At 42.7% G+C, this 18,691-nt stretch overlaps 1 protein-coding gene across 1 annotated transcript; it reads right to left on the bottom strand.

Annotated features, from left to right (window-relative positions):
* Positions 1 to 5,657: 5,657 nt before the first annotated feature.
* On the bottom strand, positions 5,658 to 16,943 carry RWDD1 (RWD domain containing 1). The gene is made up of 7 exons (XM_075087495.1): positions 15,108 to 16,943; positions 13,260 to 13,325; positions 11,913 to 12,043; positions 10,767 to 10,910; positions 9,622 to 9,754; positions 7,786 to 7,848; positions 5,658 to 5,998 (listed from the first exon to the last, which is right to left on the bottom strand). The coding sequence occupies exons 1-7, from the start codon at positions 15,505 to 15,507 to the stop codon at positions 5,886 to 5,888; spliced, it is 1,050 nt and encodes a 349-aa protein (XP_074943596.1). The 5' UTR covers positions 15,508 to 16,943; the 3' UTR covers positions 5,658 to 5,885.
* Positions 16,944 to 18,691: the final 1,748 nt, after the last annotated feature.

Genomic DNA, 18,691 nt, shown 5'->3' with positions numbered 1-18,691 from the left:
GTTTCAAAGGAGACGGACTAAGCAAATAAAGATTTTTCCATTAATTAGTTCTAATCCAGAGACATCAAGAGTTCCACTTCCCAACATACAGTTTTCGTCACTAAAGTCACTACAGGGACTCTATCCCCATCCACAGTATGTGAGGGTTCTGACTGGGCAGGGCCAGCTCGCCTGGCAGATCCCCTTGTGTTGACTAACCACGTGGCCTTTGCTAAATGTGTATCCCAGTGCTTGAATGTTCCACCCCCCGCCCCATTGCTCTCAGCGTAATTTTAACAGTCCATTGTACCGTTCAATTTTCCTAGAGGCTGGTGCATGACAGGGGATATGAAATACCCACTCAGTGCCGTGCTCGTTGGCCCGGGTGTCTATGAGGATGTTTTGGAAATGAGTCCCATTGTCAGAATCAATTCTTTCTGGGGTGCCATGTCGCCATAAGATTTGTTTTTCAGGGCCCAGGACTGTGTTCCAGGTGGTGGCATGGGGGATGGGGTATGTCCCTTTCCTCCACCTGGCTGCAGGCAGGGCCCCTCTAGTCCTGATCGTAGCATTTGCAACTCACTTCTTGTAAATGTGAATCTATTAAGATCAGAAAAAAAATCAACACTTCTACTCCTCTTACTGGTAACTGGAGCAGCAGTTTTCCTGGAAGAATCCCCCTGAGTGATTGTTTTTACTAGCAAGTCATGTACCCATGCCTCTAGGGTCGAGGTAGATTTTCCATCCCACTTACTCACATCCTCTCTGGTCATGCAGGTAAAACCATAGAGTGGCACATGCTGCGTATCCTCTCTCTTGAGCAACTTCTACCACATGGATCGTGTGCACTGGGCTTCATCTGGATCTTTGGATAACTTCTCATTGTCCAGGTCACCATAAATCACCTCAAGCACGGCTAATTCCCTCAGGTACTGGATACCCTTCTCCATGGTGGTCCATTTTTATGGGAAACATATAACATCTTCTTTGAAGAGATACTTTTCTTTCGCACCAGACAGGAGTTGCCTCCAGAGGCTGAGGGCTTGTGTCCCTTTTCCAATCGCTTTGTCAATGATCCCTTCCCTAGAGAGGGATCCCAGTTGTTTGGCTTCCTTCCCCTCTAATTCCAGACTACTGGCCCCGTTATCCCAGCATCGGAGCAGCCAGGTGGCAATGTGCTCACCTGGATGAAGGCTGAAAACTTTTCGCGTATCTCACAGTTAACTCAAGGACAGGGATCGGGTGGTGTCCATCTTGTTTATGAGTTCTTCCTCTTCCTCCTCCTCCTCTCCTGGTGATGGCCCTGCTTTTTCATCATCTCTTCCTAAATGAGCTGACTTTCATTTCCAAGATTTCTCCTAGTGTATAGGGGCGACTGATGCCAGCACGGGTTCAGCTGCAGTGCCTGTCTCAGGGGTTTGAGTAGCCGCGTAACCTGTTGCCGGGGCTGGAGTGGCCGCAGTACTCGTCGTGGGGGCAGATCTCTGGATGATATTCTTAAATAGTTGTTAAACCCTAAACAAGGCCTGAAACACATTCAGGAGACAAGGCAATAGGACCATGCTGGTTTGAACATCCCAAGGATATTCAAAATTCTCCAGAGCTGCTGTAACTAACCTGAAGGAGGAAGGGAAGGTGAAGAAGCCAGGGAAAGTGTCCCTGCCCCATCTCCCCCATAGACTGGTTCTCCAAGAAGAGGTAAAAAGTGTAATTGTAATAGTTTCCGAGAGGTGTCTCCCAAAGTATGGGGGTGACAGCAATGCTGAGTACAACCTCATGACCAGTAATTTTATCATACCATAAGCCAGTGTCACACAATACAATACAGCAAAGCGATAACTTTAATCCAACTCCCAGAAGTGATAAACAGCACATAAATACTGATAAGCAGTATATGCAGCAAGTAAGGTATTATGTAACACAACTCTGAGAGCAAATAGATCAACATTGTGACCACTGACTATTATACTAATAAAACGAATGCTTATCACAAATTTATTTTAACACGCTTTGGTCAGATCTGTTGTTATCCTGAACCCTTCATGCCCCATGTTGGGTGCCAAAAAGGACTGTTGTGTTTTAACCCAGCAGGCAGCTAAACATCACCGCTTGCTCACCCCCCACCTCTCCAGTGGGATGGGGGAGAGAATCAGAAAGGCAAAAGTAGGAAAACTTGTGGGCTGAGATAAGAACAGTTTAAAATATAATAATTAATGAAAAGAAAAACAATGAGAGAGCACAAGAAACAAAATCCAGGAAAACCAAGTGATGCAACCACTCACCACCCACTGATGGATGCCCAGCCAGTCCCCGAGCAGCCATTGCTGCCCCCTGGACAAGTACCCCCAGTTTATATACTGAGCATTACATCACATGGTATGGAATATCCCTGTGGTCAGTTTGTGTCAGCTGTCCTGGCTGTGCCCCCTCCCGGCTTCTTGTGCACCTGACACAAGCATGGGAAGCTGGGAAGTCCTTGATTTAGTATAAGCACTGCTCAGCAACATCTGAAATATCAGTGTGTTATCAACATTATTCTCATCCTAAATCCAAAACACAGCACTGTGCCAGCTACTAGGAAGAAAATTAGCTCTATCCCAGCTGAAATCAGAAGGAAGATAAAATCGAGTTCACGGCAATGAATGCAAATATGTTGAAGAATTGAACCTGAAAAGCCTCCCCCCATTTCCCGCTCCCTACTACTCTGAGCCAAGCTGCAAGGCACCGAAGGGCTAATTATAGAACAAACCAAACCAAATCCAACCCCAAAACCAACAAAAAAAGTAGTATTTCAGGCCCTGTCAGATTCTGCAACATGAGAGAGCACTCACAACATCTCTTTCTCTCAGGATCTAGCATATCAGCACCTTGGATCAAGGCACAGCCTACTGCCTGGTCCAACAAAGTTTGAATTTATTTCAGCAACCACAGTTTAAAAACTGGATGTAGCCTGATGGTTATAAGCCTCCTAGAAGAAAGACTGAAGTTGACTCTCCCCACAGGAACTGTACTTCAAGCTCCCCATTTTTGGCCAAAATACAGACTCCTGACCTATTATTAAAAAAAAAAAAAAAAAAGGAAAAAAAAGAGAAGTATACCCAAGTTTTGTTTGCTTTCAAGCAGATCCTAACGCCATCATAATTTGGAAGCAAAAATCCTAGGCTTTGCAGCATGCCCAAGACTGTACCCCTACAACTTCTTCATGTGGTGGGCACCATCCTCTGAATAATAATTTAATAAAGCTCAGGCACTGACTATTGAAGAAGTTCAGCATGATCAATACTAAGTTATCTCTGGTCATAGTGCAGTGCTGCAGCTCATAATAATCTCCCTACATGCACTACAGTGTAAGCTTTGGAGTTAGAGTTAAAAGCAAGATACAAGCAAGGTTGTCGGCACCACGGTGTTGAATTACTAGACTTCCATCAAAAGTTTATCAATGGAATTTTATTAGATTAATAGGAATTAGACTTCAATCTAACCCAAAGTGCATAAGTAAACTTAACATACCTCACCTGAACGTCTTCCACCAAAAAAAACCCCCTTATCTCAGTCCATTTCAGCAAACTAAAAAACGCAAACATAGCCGAGCTTACTCTCAAATTCCCTTTTATTTCACAGCTGTTAATTGCTAATAAAGCCAAACAAATCTGAAGTTCAGATTGAGTCACTGAAACTTGTTCCAAAGACTTCAACAGACTTCACACAGTTTTCTGTCACTTCAACCCTTATTTCCTCTGCTTTGAAACATAAGATGTAACAGTGAAAACACATTTCCACATTTTAACTTGTTTGACATCATTTTAACATTTTTAAGCTATACATCCTCTGCATGAAAACCAATAAATATGTTAGTGCGAAAACAGACTAGATAGATCTCATTAACCTAGAAATAACATTAACAAGAAGCTTTTTTCGTACGCAGATCACTCTTGTCAGTGACCCACTTGGAAAATTTTCTCTGATGACCACATTTTGCACAGTCCACACAGCATTCTTGGATTCAGTCCAAATGTAAAGAGAACTAATTCACTCCTTTTATGAAAAAAATGCTATTTTTAAATATACATAGCTGAAAATGGAAAGCAGCTGTGAGAGTTAAACATTTTTATGCAGCTGAATTGAGACATACCAGAAGTAAATTAAATTCAGTGCCGAACAACATTTTAAAGCATACTGGCAATTACACAGGAAGCTGGATGTAGTCACTACGAAGCTTTCAATCCAACCGTATCTTTGGAAAAGTCAGATTTAATATCATATTAGCTCACAATTTTTTTTACATATTTGGTATCTCTGCTGGAACACAGATCCTGCTTATTGCTTTGAAACATTCAACACGATCATTGAAACCCAGATGCTTGTTTCGAGTTCTTAGTAACCAAAATTAAGAAGATCAAACAGAGGACAGTAGGAACAAAGGCACATGGTTAATTTATAAAAGTATTTACAGGGTAATTGAACATTTATTTCTATCTACTAGAAACTCATTCATCTTGAATACAAAAAGAAAAGACTATGGAAACATGTTAAAGGAGATCATCCTAAACAGATGTTCTCAGGCGACATCAGCAGAGAATCTTATACACCATTAAATTATTTCTGGAATTAAATTTCTCATTTTGAATATAGAATTTCCAAATACTAACGTTCATAAATTTATTATTCCTCTAAGCACTTCAGTGCAATCCTCTTCAGAGTTGAAGCTGGGCAGTTAAGGCAGTCTACTAACAGTATGTCAGAATTCAGCACACAGTGTTTAATCATGGAGGTGCCCCGTGGTTCTCTATTTGGAGGGCTGTCTTTTGAAACCTTCGTCCGTACCATCATCCTCCTAGCCTACGCAGCTTCAAACACAACATGTTTAAACACCACCGTTCTCACAATGTTTTGGGTTTTTGTGGAGGTGGGAAGGGAGGAGTCTAACGTCAAGCCGTTAGCTCCATAAGCAACTCCGCAGGATGGTTAACATCCACGAGTTGATGCGTGGCTTCACTGTGCATTGTGCTAACCCTTATGGGCTGCCAACAAGATGCTTCTAAGACAATACCCATTACATTCAAACCTATAAGCACTCCATAAATCCTGGTACTGTATTCTGCACTCCACTGATAGTGTGGCTTTTTTCTTCCCCATGGACTTTCATTGAGGCACAAGTGAAAAATAAAAAAAACCAACACCCTCTCCGAACAAATCAAACAAACTTTTTAAGAGGACTTTATCTCATCCTGATTTCTTCCTACAGACTTGAACCAGCCATTTTGAAACTATTATCCTCAACTACGGCAAAAGATTTTACTCCAGTAGTATGGAAATGGTTTCCGTTAAACTTTAATAATGCTATGCCTTATTAAAGTTGGCTAGTGCTGCTTATCTACAGCTGACACGCTGGGGCACCAGAATTGACTTCAAGTGTTACAAAATTCCACAGAAGAAAAGCAAAAACCAAACCAAACCAAGCCCAAAACTGCATAGTATGTCATCCCTTTTATTCACCAAAGCTGCCCATGTATATCCTAGGTGGAAGATAGCAGAACAGCTGCTTAGTCTTCAGATGCAGGTGTTTAGCGCTTGCTATAACATCTTTCCATCTTGCTCGTTGCCACATCTCTTCAAAGGACTGTTACAGAAATGGGAAGGAAAAAATGAGAGAAAATAAAATGACACTTTCAGACAGATCAATATTCCTCATATTTTTTCATTTGAAATAACAAAAGCAAATTTATTTATGATGAAATTCATCAGAAGACCATTCTCCTGAATTTAAAATATTTTGAATTTTCCCTTTGGAAAAAAAGAAAAAAAAACGGATACACATCACTAAAACCACAGATGCTGTGGCTTTCCTGCCTGCCCCTCTCTCCTTACATATGTCCATACCCATGACAGAGCCAGTTCAAAAAAGTCTAATCGCTATCTAAATTAACGGGGTTGTAGTCAGGGTCATCCTCTTCATCCTCCAACTCTAAATCATCCATTTCTTGGAATAAAGATTCGTCAACCTCCACGCTGTTTCCAGCTGCAAAGAACAGAAAAATAATTTATTTTCATGCAAGTAGGAAAACAGTACCTGAACACCAAAATACAGAACACTTTTTCTAATTCATTCTTCAATGTAGGTAGCTGTTAACTTACTTGGCTTTTTATAAATCAAATAGCTACGGAAAAGGAAATGCCACATTTTATCTTTTTACAGCTGAAGTGAAGCTTTTTTCCCCTCATACCAAAATCCAGTCAAGAGAAATGTCACAGAGGACCTCAAAATCCACTGGGATAATGAAGTTAACATTTATAGTTCCCAGAAGCAGAGATTCTTTCTCCCATGTGCTGTCAAAGCAGGAGCTCAAGACCCCACAGCTGGAATTGTTACACCTACCATAGTCAAAGAAACATGTAAGGTTTATTAAAAAGAAACCTTACACACCATTTGTATATCTACGTTTGTTTTCAGACTTAAATTTTAGAAGCAAGATGAATGTTTATATGGATTCACATTTTCTTCTGGAAGAGATGATGCTGACCTAAGGACAAAACTTTGCGACTACTGCCATTTTATTTGTGTGTATCAACAGTGACATCTTCTGGCCACTGAATAAGGTTCTGTTCTTTCACTGGGTTTGAAAGAGCCTTTACAACTGCTCCCATCAAAAAGATAATGCCATCATCCTGCTTAAGCTGTGAAAATCAGCATTACTTATTACATGATATTGTAACATTAAATTGCAGTTAGTAACCTGCTGCATTTATGATAGAAAGGAAACAGCAATAAGGACAGGAGTTTTTAATCACTGATAGCAACAGGATTAAAAGTTAATACATTAATCCCAAGTCATTTGGGCACAGAACCCCAATACGGAGATCTGTCCCTGCCTTAAGACAGGCAAATCTTCCATCAACAACCCGTCTTCACTTTAGGCATTTTGGAGGAAGACAAAGTTGAATTATGTCCTCTAACTAAAAGACTCAATTCCCCCATTACTGCCATGTCAAGTTTATACACACTGATGTTCATAAACAACCTTTTTTTCTTTTAAATTGTTACTTGCAGAGAAAATTCTTGACTCTCCTGCACGTGCGTTTTGCCATATCAGTAGATAATGCAGCTACATTAACTCAAAAATCAGTCTTTTAAATCAGGATACTAAAAGGCAGTACAGAAAATTAAATAGATACGTGACTGTGAGTGGATTTATTTGATTGTTCTCCAACAGATTTTCCAAGTTTAATGTCTTTTGGCACAGGCTTACAAAATTTTCAGCTGGCACCAAGTCAGATATTTTTAGTAAGATAACAGAAAAATCTGCAGAAACTGCAAAGAAGAACTGGGTCGCACAGAGGCAAATCACATTTAATTTGACTGTGGGATATTCACTATTGGTGTTGAGGTTCAGAGAGGAGGAGACAACTTCCAGAACTGTGCCTGAAATCAGGGGTAAGAAGGCTGGCTATTAGAAAAAAAGAAAATGCAGGGTTTGGTTATGGTTTTTTTTGGTTTTGGTTTTGCTTCGCTTGTTTTTGGTTTTGCTTCCAGTCCAAACACTTGAATAGAAGCGATAGAAATAAGATCAACTTAAGCTTAAAACTGCAAATAAATCCACTTTAGCCTCCTGAAAATGTTTTGTTTGTTTTTGAGAGAAGTTAAAATCATTTATGTTTAATCTGCAAAATGGTACTTCTCAGAATGTTCTTCCGATGAAAAAGTAATACTGAGCTAGGATGTTAAGTCAGAATAATTGAGATTTTGCTTAGGAATTTTGTCCTATTTTAAGCCACTGTCTTTCAATTGCTGAAACAAACAGAATTTACCTTCCTCCAAGAACTGGATGTCAGAGGTGTCAAGGTTGTGATCCATTTCAAACAGCTGTTTCCCTAGAAATAAAATAAAATTTAAAAATTACATAAGCAAGTAGAAATCTGAAATAACTATCAACCTAAGGCAACAATCGTTAGCACATATATTTTGGGCTTTTCAGATTAACCAGTCTGAGCAGTCTTTGTTGTTGTTTTTTTAAGATGCTCGTTTCTCTAAGTTCTCCATTCCGATTTTTTGACTATTTGTCCAGGATTCTTCCACACCAATAGGCTTCCTCCTCTTACATGTGAAATAGGTCACTGTTTTTTATAGTCACTTTAATATTACTAAGGCTTTAATAACAGGGGGTGGGAAAAGTTACGCTGTACTGTCCCACAGACTTTGCTCAGTCCTTACTGCTTCAGGCCTCTTGCATTCCCCAAGAAACCCTCTGCGGGAATTGGAAAGGAAATTAGCTGCTTCCTCCATCTTTTTCCATATATCCTCCCCATTCAAAAAGCAACTTGGATCTACACACATGATCAGCTCCTACACACACATCTGTGAAGGAAGCATCACACAAAGTGAAGCCTTTCTAATTTGGAGGTTGTGGAAGAAAAGGTCAGGGCTCTTTCCACATAAACTACCCATCTTCTACCAATGTTTGCACTGCTTATGCAAGCTTCCACCACTGAGACTGGTTGATGTTCACGGTAAAACATTTCAAACACCTTTTACTTCTAATGGGGTTACAGTCATGACATCTGAGAATAAGCCTGGTTTTAGTTTTGTGAAGGGGAGGTTCTATAAACCAGACTTGTATAGAAGAAACCAGACACAGCATGCTAACAGTAATTTTAAAAACAAAAAAAAACTAGAAGCAGCTTGATTTCTACTACCTCATCTTTGCAGATTCCCAAATCCATTCCCTTCAGAGGGGAAGACAGCATGTCCCCTGCCCTGTACAGCTTTTCATGAAACTTACTACCATTAAAATTTCCATCTCTCTGTCCAATTTCATCAAACCTAGCTAAAAGTTTCAAAAGCCTTCAGAAGGGAGGAGGAAAGATAACAGTAACATAGCATGATCACATTGGTCATGTTTTCTCAGGTAATCAGGTTAAAAAGTAAATCCAACATCACAGGAGAACCAGTCCAAAGCTAAGCTGTGGAGAGTGTGGAGGAGGATGCCCAAGATTTAATTCTTACCTACAGGTTCTCATAAGAAAAATAATTTCCTCCACATTGTGCCCACTGGATACAGAGTTTGCTTTCTGCTGGTCAAACTGTGATCTACAAAACACAGAGCCTGAAACCACTGCTATGACAAGCTCTTCCCCAAAATATGAGAGACACCTCACTAGTCACTGTAAGCTTGTCATATGCTGCAGCCAGCCTCTATGTTGCTTCAGTCCAGCAACAGCACCCCAAACTCCTACACATGCTTGACTAATCTGAAGTCACTGTATAATCCAGTACAATAAAGGCCAAATCAGTAAACTGTCTAATGTAGACACTTTCTGTTGCTTAACAAACCCCAACTATTTCTGCAAGAACAATGCCTGCCAGCAGCAGCTCCAAGTGGCATACTGTCTGGCACAAACCTGAAAAAGCTTAAACACACAGTTTGGGAACCTTAATGACTTTATCAGAAATCCTAAATCCATTAGCTCTGTATTTAGCCCAAAATCAGCACTCAGACAGTCTTCATGTGACATAGAGAACAATTATCAAGTACTGCATTAAGAGTTCATTTACTACCATCATCTTTCAGCATAAAAATTACTTTTAGGCTTGTCATTATAGTCTGATAACATTGCAAAAACTTCAAGACCAGTTTTAAATCATACCGCTTAATTTATTTTTGCCCGCTTGTTCTTCTTCTTTCATTTTTTTCCTTTTTATTTCTAGGAGTTCTGCATCAAACTTCACTTTCCAGTTTAGGAAATTCTCAATGGTAACAGGAGTGCCATGAAAACGTTGCTGAAAGAACAGAAAAGGCTGCAAACACAACTTGCAAAGCTACAAGTGAAGATGAGCATTCTCTTAATTATTTAAATTACAATAATCTAGAAGCACTGCTTGCTGTGAAGGATTCTGAGAACTTAACCCTAACCCTGAGACTATACAAAGAACACATTCTTACTGTTTTTTTGCCACCTGTCTCTCCCTTCAGAGAGCTGTACCATGGTGGAAATTTTTATGGAAAAACCCCGTGTACTACCTTTGGACCTACAGTGCAGTAGTTAGCAACACACACTAATACAGGTTTTCCATAAGCAGGCAGCACTTCTTATCAACTCTTAAGTGCAATCTACACTGACATATTTTACATTAACCCTTCTACCTTGTTGAGACAGGAAAAAAGGATTATTTTTTCCCAGCTATTTTTCTGCCATTTTCAGGAATACTGAACCTTTCAAGTCCCATCACCCACTAGCTATTTCCAAGGAAGAAAGTGAAGACTCAGTAGCTGGACTTACCACAGCACATTCCATGAATGGAAAAACTATTCCACAGTGGCTGCTGGAAAGGATGTGTGCAGGGAAGACAAACCAGTCTTGAAGACTGGTCCCACTGCTTCCACCCTACCCACTCAGTCTACCAAGGAAGAGAGACACTCTCAGACCACGCAGCCTGTGCGCAGCATGCCATATTCTAGCCTTTTGTGCTCCCCATCTCCTCTTCAAGCAAAAAACTGGCTACAGCAACTTTGACTGCATTCAGGAAGAATGCCTGCTCCTGCCTTAGGAAGTAATGCTAGAAGGGATTGTGAACACACAATATATTTCTGAAAAGACTGCTTTAGAAAATGGGTGGTGGGAAGGAATCACTTAAGTGCACTAAACAATCTTCTAGTCCTTATGTTTCAATTATATCAACTTTGGGATAGATGTTCCTCTCCCACTGCAACTGAGAATTGCTCCTGCATCAAACCCAAACATTAAAAAAAAAAAGGGAGAAATTTTTAATTGAAAAACATTATTTTACATACTTTCTCTTCTTCTTCTGCTTCTCTTTCTTTTTGTTTCTTCTCCTCTTCTCTTCGTGTTTTTATTTGATCCACTATTTCATTTAATTTTTCCTGTACTGCTGAGACTAGAGTGAAGATCATTACCATTCCTAAATTTTCTTCTGCCTACAACACAAGAAAGGCAACTTTAAACAGAAGAACCTCAAACCTTCAGAAGCTGAAGGTTACCTTCAGCATACTTATACTTATGTATAAGTATGTTTAGAAACCAGTATGCTGTGCAAATGCAGACAACACAGCTGAGGCACTCTGCACCAGTCCCAAAAGCTCGCTGTAAAATTCAAATCAATTGACCAGTTAATCCAGTTAAAGTTACCCCCAAATGGGTGCACAGCAAAACACCAGCGTTCAGGTTATCAACATATTATAGACATCTGGAAAGCTTTTTCATTAATAAAACAAAACCCATAATGGGAATACAACTCCAAGATTGGAATATCATAAATCATGGGAGATAAGAGTCGCTCAGAACCTCTCCTCTCCTGAAATGGCTTATTCCTTAATCCCATTACATGTCCCTTTGAAGTGGGACAGTTTCCCAGGAGAAATAAAAAACATCAATTGGTGGAAGGAAGGTTATATGAAGTAAACTGAAAAGAAAGAATGCCTACTGAACACATTATGGCATCTTTAAGGCAGGGAGGACTTGTCAAGAATTCCCAAAACCAAAGTAGTATTTCCTTCACAATGCACTCTCGCTGATCTCAAAGGTTGAAGAGATCCCCCCCAAATACTTTTTAAAAAGAATCAACATAGCATTTTTTAATCTTTCCAAATAAAATTCAAGTGGCTTATTTCCACAAATACTATATATACAGTTAAACAAATTCACCTTAAGTTAGAACTGCAAAAGACAGGAAGCCCTAGAGCACTTCCATTTCATTACTGTACCCGTGCACACTGAATCAGCCCTATATTTTACCTCATTAACATAATTTACCTCAATAATGTCATTTACCAAACTCAAACGTCAAAGTCAGCCCCTACAGTATGGGACAGGTTTCAAATCAGTGGCACATACCTCACAAAACAACTGATTTGAGAGAGAAGTTCTGGCTACACCATGAAGCGATATCAAGCCGCATTGAGATATTCCGTTTTCCTTACCTGTTGTTCTAGTAGTTTTAATATGTCCGTGACATCATTATCGTCAAGATTCTCCTGTGAGACAATTTCATAAAGTGGAGTTTCATCAGGATATTTTTCTCTATAGGTAAATTTAAGGGTTGTTTGGACAGCTACAAGATAAAAAAACACATATTCTTATAGTAATATCTCTATATAAATTTAATTGTATATTTTTCTAATTCTTCAACAGCCTAAAGATTTTAAAACATAAAATATTCTTGTCTTAAAGGAACAGGCATCTTACACAGATGTTAAACCTCTTCATATAGTTTTAAGCATAAGGCAAGAGTTCTGAGAAATCAAGACAATGAAGTTTACCCTTACATAAATTATTACAGTCTATTAATGTCTGAAAGGTCTTTACAAAGACTGGAAAACCTTCCATGGGTACTAGATTAGTGATTTCTTTTCCTTCATATTCCACTTAAAGCTGGAGAAAATGAGGAAGAGTCTTAACAACAAATCTAGAGAGAATCCCAGCATATTAAAGCTTTAAATTCTGTGTGCCTGGCTGGAGTATCAACCTCTGTGTTGGGTACCAGGGCTCTGTATAAATCATATTACAAGGACACAATGTGCAGTAGAAGTTATTAAGCAGAGAACAGCCTAAGGAGAACACATTCAATCTGAAGCCACCCACAGCTAGGATAACATGGAAACAAGGCAAGAGAGAATCAAGTTCCTTTCATGCATCCTGCCAGAATACCAGGGAGAAGACTTCCTTCTGTTCCAGACTCTCAGTTCTGGCAGCCAAGCAGTCTCTTCAGCGCAGACACCTGCTCTGAGCAGGGCTTGCTCCTTTAAAACTGATGGCACCAGCACCAGTTTCTTTCTTCCGATGCAGTAACCCAGAAGAGTTGCTCTCAGGCTTGCTTGGAGCAAGGCTTCCAACAAGCCCATGCAACCACTGGCACCCAACACAAACGCAGCGACTCGGGACCCACAGCTCTTTGCTCTGGAACTGTTCCTTAAGGGCTGCATGTTCACACTACACAGACTCAACTCTCTCATGTGGCTGGTATACATACAGTTGCTAGAAAAAAAGTCACCTCACGACATGGCTGTAAACTACTGCAGGGACGATGACAATCCACACTTTTTGAAGCTACAAAGCATCCGAAATTCAGCACGTCAGAAAGTAGCCCTAGCAAGGGAATGCAACATTTCTGTAAACTAAACACAAATCACCAGAATCCCTGAACTACATTTTCTGAGGAATGCTTGCTGGATCAGGCCCCTAAGGGGACGTAAGTGGAGCTGTTGGTGATAGAACTAGGCTTACACGGAAACTCCCCCTATATACATTTAAAGACAGGATTGACTTACTTTCATCATTTTCTCCTGCTTCAGATGTCACAGTGATTGTGAAAGTCGTTGGCTTTTCTGACAATACTGTTCAAATAGAAAAAAAAGAAAAAAAAGAAAAAAACACCAAAGAGTCAGAGATTCCTTAAATCAGGCAACTACTTCTTCACATCATTGAAACTGAACTTCTCAAGGACTAATGAAGCAAGGAAGCTCTTGATACCGTGTTAAGGGCCTTTTTACCCTATTAATAAACACTTTTCAATTAACAGCTATTTTCCATATAATGCAATGTTTGGAGTGCTCTTCAAATGAGAGCATATAACATCAACAATACTAAAAAGTTTCTCTTTTGGAAGTTTCACTTTTCCAAAAAGTGCAAATCTAGCTACCATCAAATGACTTATGTCAGTGCCCTGAATGTGCACAGAAAGCTCCCAAAGCTAATTTGCTTTATTATACTAGATATGCATGAGAAGCATCCAGTACGCTTTTGACCCTGGACTGTTTTTACAGTATGTCTGCATCTATTTCTATATTTAGGACAGTTCTATATTTCTGTATTTAGGACATATAACAAATGCTTCTTAAAAGAAAAAAAGAATACACAGTGCTTTCCTTCAAGAATGTGCTACCCAAGTAGCGTACTCGAATGAAATTTAATGAATAAGGCAGCTAGAAGACAGACAACAAGCAGCTCTATAGAGATGCAGAATGTGCAAGCTCTGCAATCCAGTTTCACAGCCTGGAAACCTCATCGCACAACTGTGGGTTGCAGTCCTCACATAAGGACTGCTCTGTATCACTGTTAAAATCAATGCTCAGTCTAGTACGTACGCTCTCACAGTATTAATTAATTTTCATAACCGCTAAGGTACTACTACCATCTTTTTTTTCCTCCCTCTTTTTTTGGGTATAAGCGCATTATAGGAGGGGACAATAACTCAGAGTAGAGGCTATATGACAGTATACTACTTCCTATCGGTATCAGTTATTCAGTGACCCCAGCTACCAGAGATCAATTCATATACGTTTAACATAAAGCTGAAGAACCTAAAAGATTTTTGGATTAGAGGAATGGGCAAATGCATTGGGAAAATGTCTGTGTGACAAAGTTACTGCCAGGTAAGCTACTATGGGACTTTGGGCAGAGTAGCGTGCAGGAAGGAAACAGAAAATGCACGAGTTTTTTCACTGTTAATATGCTTTAGACACTGAGCACCGCAAATCACGTTGGATTAGCCGGCAGGGTAGACACTTTCAACTGTTTGATAGTAACTAGAAAGTCCCGAAATTCCGACGAACCAAGGCACCCATCACATGAAAGCTCTGGCATTACAGCATACTGCACCTGGGCGTTAAAGCTCGCCTCTGTCCCACCACAGATCTGCAACGGAATAAGGCGATACCGGCAACGCACCCACAGAAGAAACGGCGCCTTTAAGCCCCCCAGCGCCGCCGTCCCGCCGGCGGGACGGGGCCGTTGCCCGAGCGGCGGGCCGGCCGCGCACCGCCCGCTGCCCCCCGGCCCGCGCCACCGGAGGGGTCCTGCAAAGCGTCCCCTGCCCGCGGCCGCGCCCCGGCACCGGCACAGCGGGACCGGCCCGGCCCGCTCCGCTCCGCCGCGGCCCTCAGCCCGCCGCGGCCGGCAGCGCCCGCGCGTCCAGCTCCGGAGAGCCCCGCCGAGGGCTTTGCGTTGGGAAAGACAACAGAAAAATATATTAAAAAGGCGAATAACATTCAGTCCGTGCGGCGAAAGGGCAAGGGGCGCCCGGAGGGGCGCGGTTAGGCACGCGGGCCGGCCGCTCCTCCCTCACGCCGACCGGCCGGCCGGCCGCCACGCGAAGCGCCGGCCCCGCCGCGGCTCACCTGTGAACGAGTCCGGGTAGATGGACTCCAGGGCCTCCAGTTCGTTGCGCTGCTCCTCGCTGTAGTCGGTCATCGCCGCCGCCACCACCAAGGGCCATGGGCCGCCCGCCCGCCCCGCCAAGCGACCCCTGCCCCGCCGGCCCGCGCAGGCGCGCTCACCTCCGGCGTCGGCTAGGCATGCCTGGCGCTCACCCGCCCTCGATCGGCGGTGGATGCCTTTGGGCTGAAGAGAAGGAAGGGCACGCTGCGGTCGGGACTGGCTGCGAGTCGCGTGCGCGGCCGTGCGGGTACCGGTCACGCGCCGCACCGGTGTTCCCTCGCCTTGCCCAAGGGCGATCGAGGGCAGTGTGTGTCCCGCCCCCCGGCCGCTTAACCCAGGCACTTGCCGCTTGGCATTCATCTCTGTGGGCGCCTCAGCGAGCGCGCTAGTGTGTCCGGAGAAGGGCAACAAAGCTGGTGAAGGGTCCGGAGAGCAGGTCTTACGAGGAGAGGTTGAGGGAACTGGGGCTGTTTAGCCTGGAGAACAGGCGGCTGAGGGGACACCTTATCGCTCTCTACAGCTACCTGAAAGGGGGTTGTAGCGAGGTGGGGGTCAGTCTCTTCTCCCAAGTAACAAGTGATAGGGCAAGAGAAAATGGCCTCAAGCTGTGCCAGAGGAGGTTTAGATTGGATATTAAGAAAAATTTCTTCACTGAAAGAGTGGCCAGGCACTGGAATAGGCTGCCCAGGGAAGCGGTGGTGTCATCATCACTGGAGGTGTTCAAAAAATGTGCAGACATGGCACTTGGGGACGTGGTTTAGGAGGCCTGGAGGCGTTGGGTTGGCAGTTGGACTTGATGATCTCAGAGGTCTTTTCTAGCCTTAATGATTCTATGACTTGCTGTGTTTACCCCCCTGTACCTGATGCCCTTGAAAAATCGTGCCTCTGTCAGGTGCAGCCCTGGCTTCCCCTTCTCCCCCAGGTGGGAGCAGCCGTGGTTGGGGTAGGTGAGGTGCTCAAGCTGTGTCACCTGGGCTGCTGAGGGTCTGAGGGCTTCCAGCTACAGGCGCAGGCATCAGGGTTAGGTGGGTATTGGCTAGTTGTCATTTCTTGGAAATCTACAGCAATCAGCAAGCAGACTGAAGGGGACTCACGACTGTTGCTCTAGGAATAGTGTAAGGGTGCTGTGGAGGCAGCTGAATGCCATTTCAGCCTGAAATGGGAAGTTCATTTGATGGCAGCTGGAAAAAACCATTCGTGGTACAGCTTGGAGTTAAAAAGCACGTGCAGACCTTTCAGGAAATGTTCACAGTGATTTCAGAGGTCCCGTCACACAAGCAGAATCGTTATGTAAGCGCAGAACAGGCAGCAGCAAAGCTAGCAATGCTGGGAGCCCCCCTGCTTGGGGGTTACCTGCAAGGATGAATTTAAGACTGTTGGGGGTTAAACAACAGCAGACCCTCACATGCATTTTACAAAACCAGGGTCTCTAGAAAACTTTTACAGTGGACGTAAAAAGAATAATTTTCACTAAGTGAGCAAACTGCAATTCTATATTGATTTTGGGTAAGATGACTCAGGTTTTAGCAGGCACAGGTAGACTGTTCTGTACCAAATCATTGATTTTTCTGCAATTGTGAATTCTTTCAAATGCTGTGCCTTTAATACCAATCTGTGATGTGTTTCAGGGAGCAGAGGAGTGAAAGGAAATATACCAAATCACCTGTAGTACTACAGCTGTATCTAATACTATGGATTAATATATGCTAACAGGATGGTAATCTATTTGTATATTGGTCAGCTGACTTCACAATGGCATGTACAGCTAGTACTTCCACTGAGTGTTTCAAATTATGAACTACAAAAAAAAAAATACAGGGCAAATAGTAATTGGGACAAAATTGGAAAACATGAACTTTTAAATCAAAGTTAGTTTAGCAAGAAGTTAAAAGATTTTGACAGCTCACTCTTCCTCTTAGCTGCAAATATTGCACCATTTTATAATGGTACTGTAAAACGGGAAGAAGTGGAAAGAACCCACATAGAATGAAAACAGCAGTTAGCTTTTTGTTGTATGGATCCAGACAATAGCACAGGGTGGGTTTTTTTTGTCAAAACTTTCAGATATGCAAATCAATTCCACATATTCCAGATTACACAGTGTTCCATTTAAATAAAAACCCACAAAGATTTTAGAAGTTAAATTAGAGATTGTGTTAGAGAGGTACTTTGCCTTCTAAGGAGTTCATATAAACAGTACAGGTGTATTACCTTGTACTGGGTTTGAGTGGCAAGGTTTTGGTAGTGGGGAGGGGGCTACAGGGGTGGCTTCTGTGAGAAGCTGCTAGAAGTTTCCCCTATGTTGACAGAACTGATGCCAGCCGGCTCCAGGATGGACCCACCACTGGCCAAGGCTAAGACCATCAGCAATGGTGGTAGCGCCTCTCTGGTAACATTTAAGAAGGGAAAAAAAAAACCTTGTGCAGCTGCAGCTGGAAAGAGGAGTGAGAATATGTGAGAGGAGCAACCCTGCAGATACCAAGGTCAGTGAAGAAGGAGGGGGAGGAGGTGCTCCAGGAGCCAGAGCAGAGATTCCGCTGCAGCCTGTGGTGAAGACCATGGTGAGGCAGGCTGTCCCCTTGCAGCCTATGGAGGTTAACAGTGGAGGACCCCACACTGGAGGAGGTGGATGCCCAAAGAAGGCTGTGACCCCATGGGAAGGCCATGCTGGAGCACATTTGCTGTTGGAATTTGTGGCCCTGTGGGGGACACACGTTGGAGCAGTCTGTTCCTGAAGGACTGCACCCTGTGTAGGGGACCCATGCAGAAGAAGTTTGTGGAGTACTGTAGCCCATGAGAAGGACCCATATTGGAGAAGTTTGTGGAGGACTGTCTCTAGTGGGAGGGACCCTACGCTGGAGCAGGGAAAGAGTGTGAGGAGGCCTCCCCCTGAGGAGGAAGGAGCAGCAGAGACATGTGATGAACTCACCACAACCCTCATTCCCTGTCCACCTGTGCTGCTGGGGGAGGGAGGTAGAGAAAATTGGGAGCAATGCTAAACCCAGGAAGAAGGGAGGGATAGGGGAAGGAGTTTTAAGGTTTGGTTTTATGTGGTGAACAACATCATGTTTAATAAAAACGGCATGAGAAATATGCGACTTGGGCCTGTTTGCTGAAACAGCCAAGGACAATGGATCAAAGAAAGGGCACATACAAAGCAAGCTCTGCATGTTCCAGTGGTTTGCAAACAACAGGTGGCTGCTAAATTCTGGAGATAAGGAGCTGAGAAACAAGTCAGGTGCCTGCCAGGAGGAACAAAAAAATATAAGTATCAAGTTATACTGGGAACATGAATCGGGTGGTGATTGGGGAACAAAGGGGCATCCCCTTTACAGAAATGCTATATATAATCAGAGAATTTTATAATAAAGTGATTCTGTGCCCACAACCTACAGAGTCTGTGTCGGTTGTACACCACAAATGGCACCCGAACAGGGACATGAAACATAACCAAGGGACATGAAAAATGACAAAAAGAAAGCAGCAATGATACTTACCAGTGGTGTACCCCTGCACAGCTGGACAGAGGATATTGCATCGAGTG

The sequence above is a fragment of the Phalacrocorax aristotelis genome, chromosome 3, assembly GCF_949628215.1.
Source record: "Phalacrocorax aristotelis chromosome 3, bGulAri2.1, whole genome shotgun sequence".
Lineage (NCBI taxonomy): Eukaryota > Metazoa > Chordata > Aves > Suliformes > Phalacrocoracidae > Phalacrocorax > Phalacrocorax aristotelis.
The sequence above is the reverse complement of the archived record's forward strand: the minus strand, read 5'-3'. Positions and strand labels throughout refer to the sequence as shown.

What these genes read in the sequence shown, in the direction of transcription:
- RWDD1 (XM_075087495.1), bottom strand. Translation starts at nt 15,507, where the DNA reads ATGAATGCCAAGCGGCAAGTGCCTGGGTTAAGCGGCCGGGGGGCGGGA. An exon ending in AGCAGGAGAAAATGATGAAA is followed by an intron (nt 12,044 to 13,259) that starts GTAAGTCAATCC and finishes TTTATCTTGTAG; the next exon opens with CTGTCCAAACAACCCTTAAA. An exon ending in GGGCAAAAATAAATTAAGCG is followed by an intron (nt 7,849 to 9,621) that starts GTATGATTTAAA and finishes TTTTATTTCTAG; the next exon opens with GGAAACAGCTGTTTGAAATG.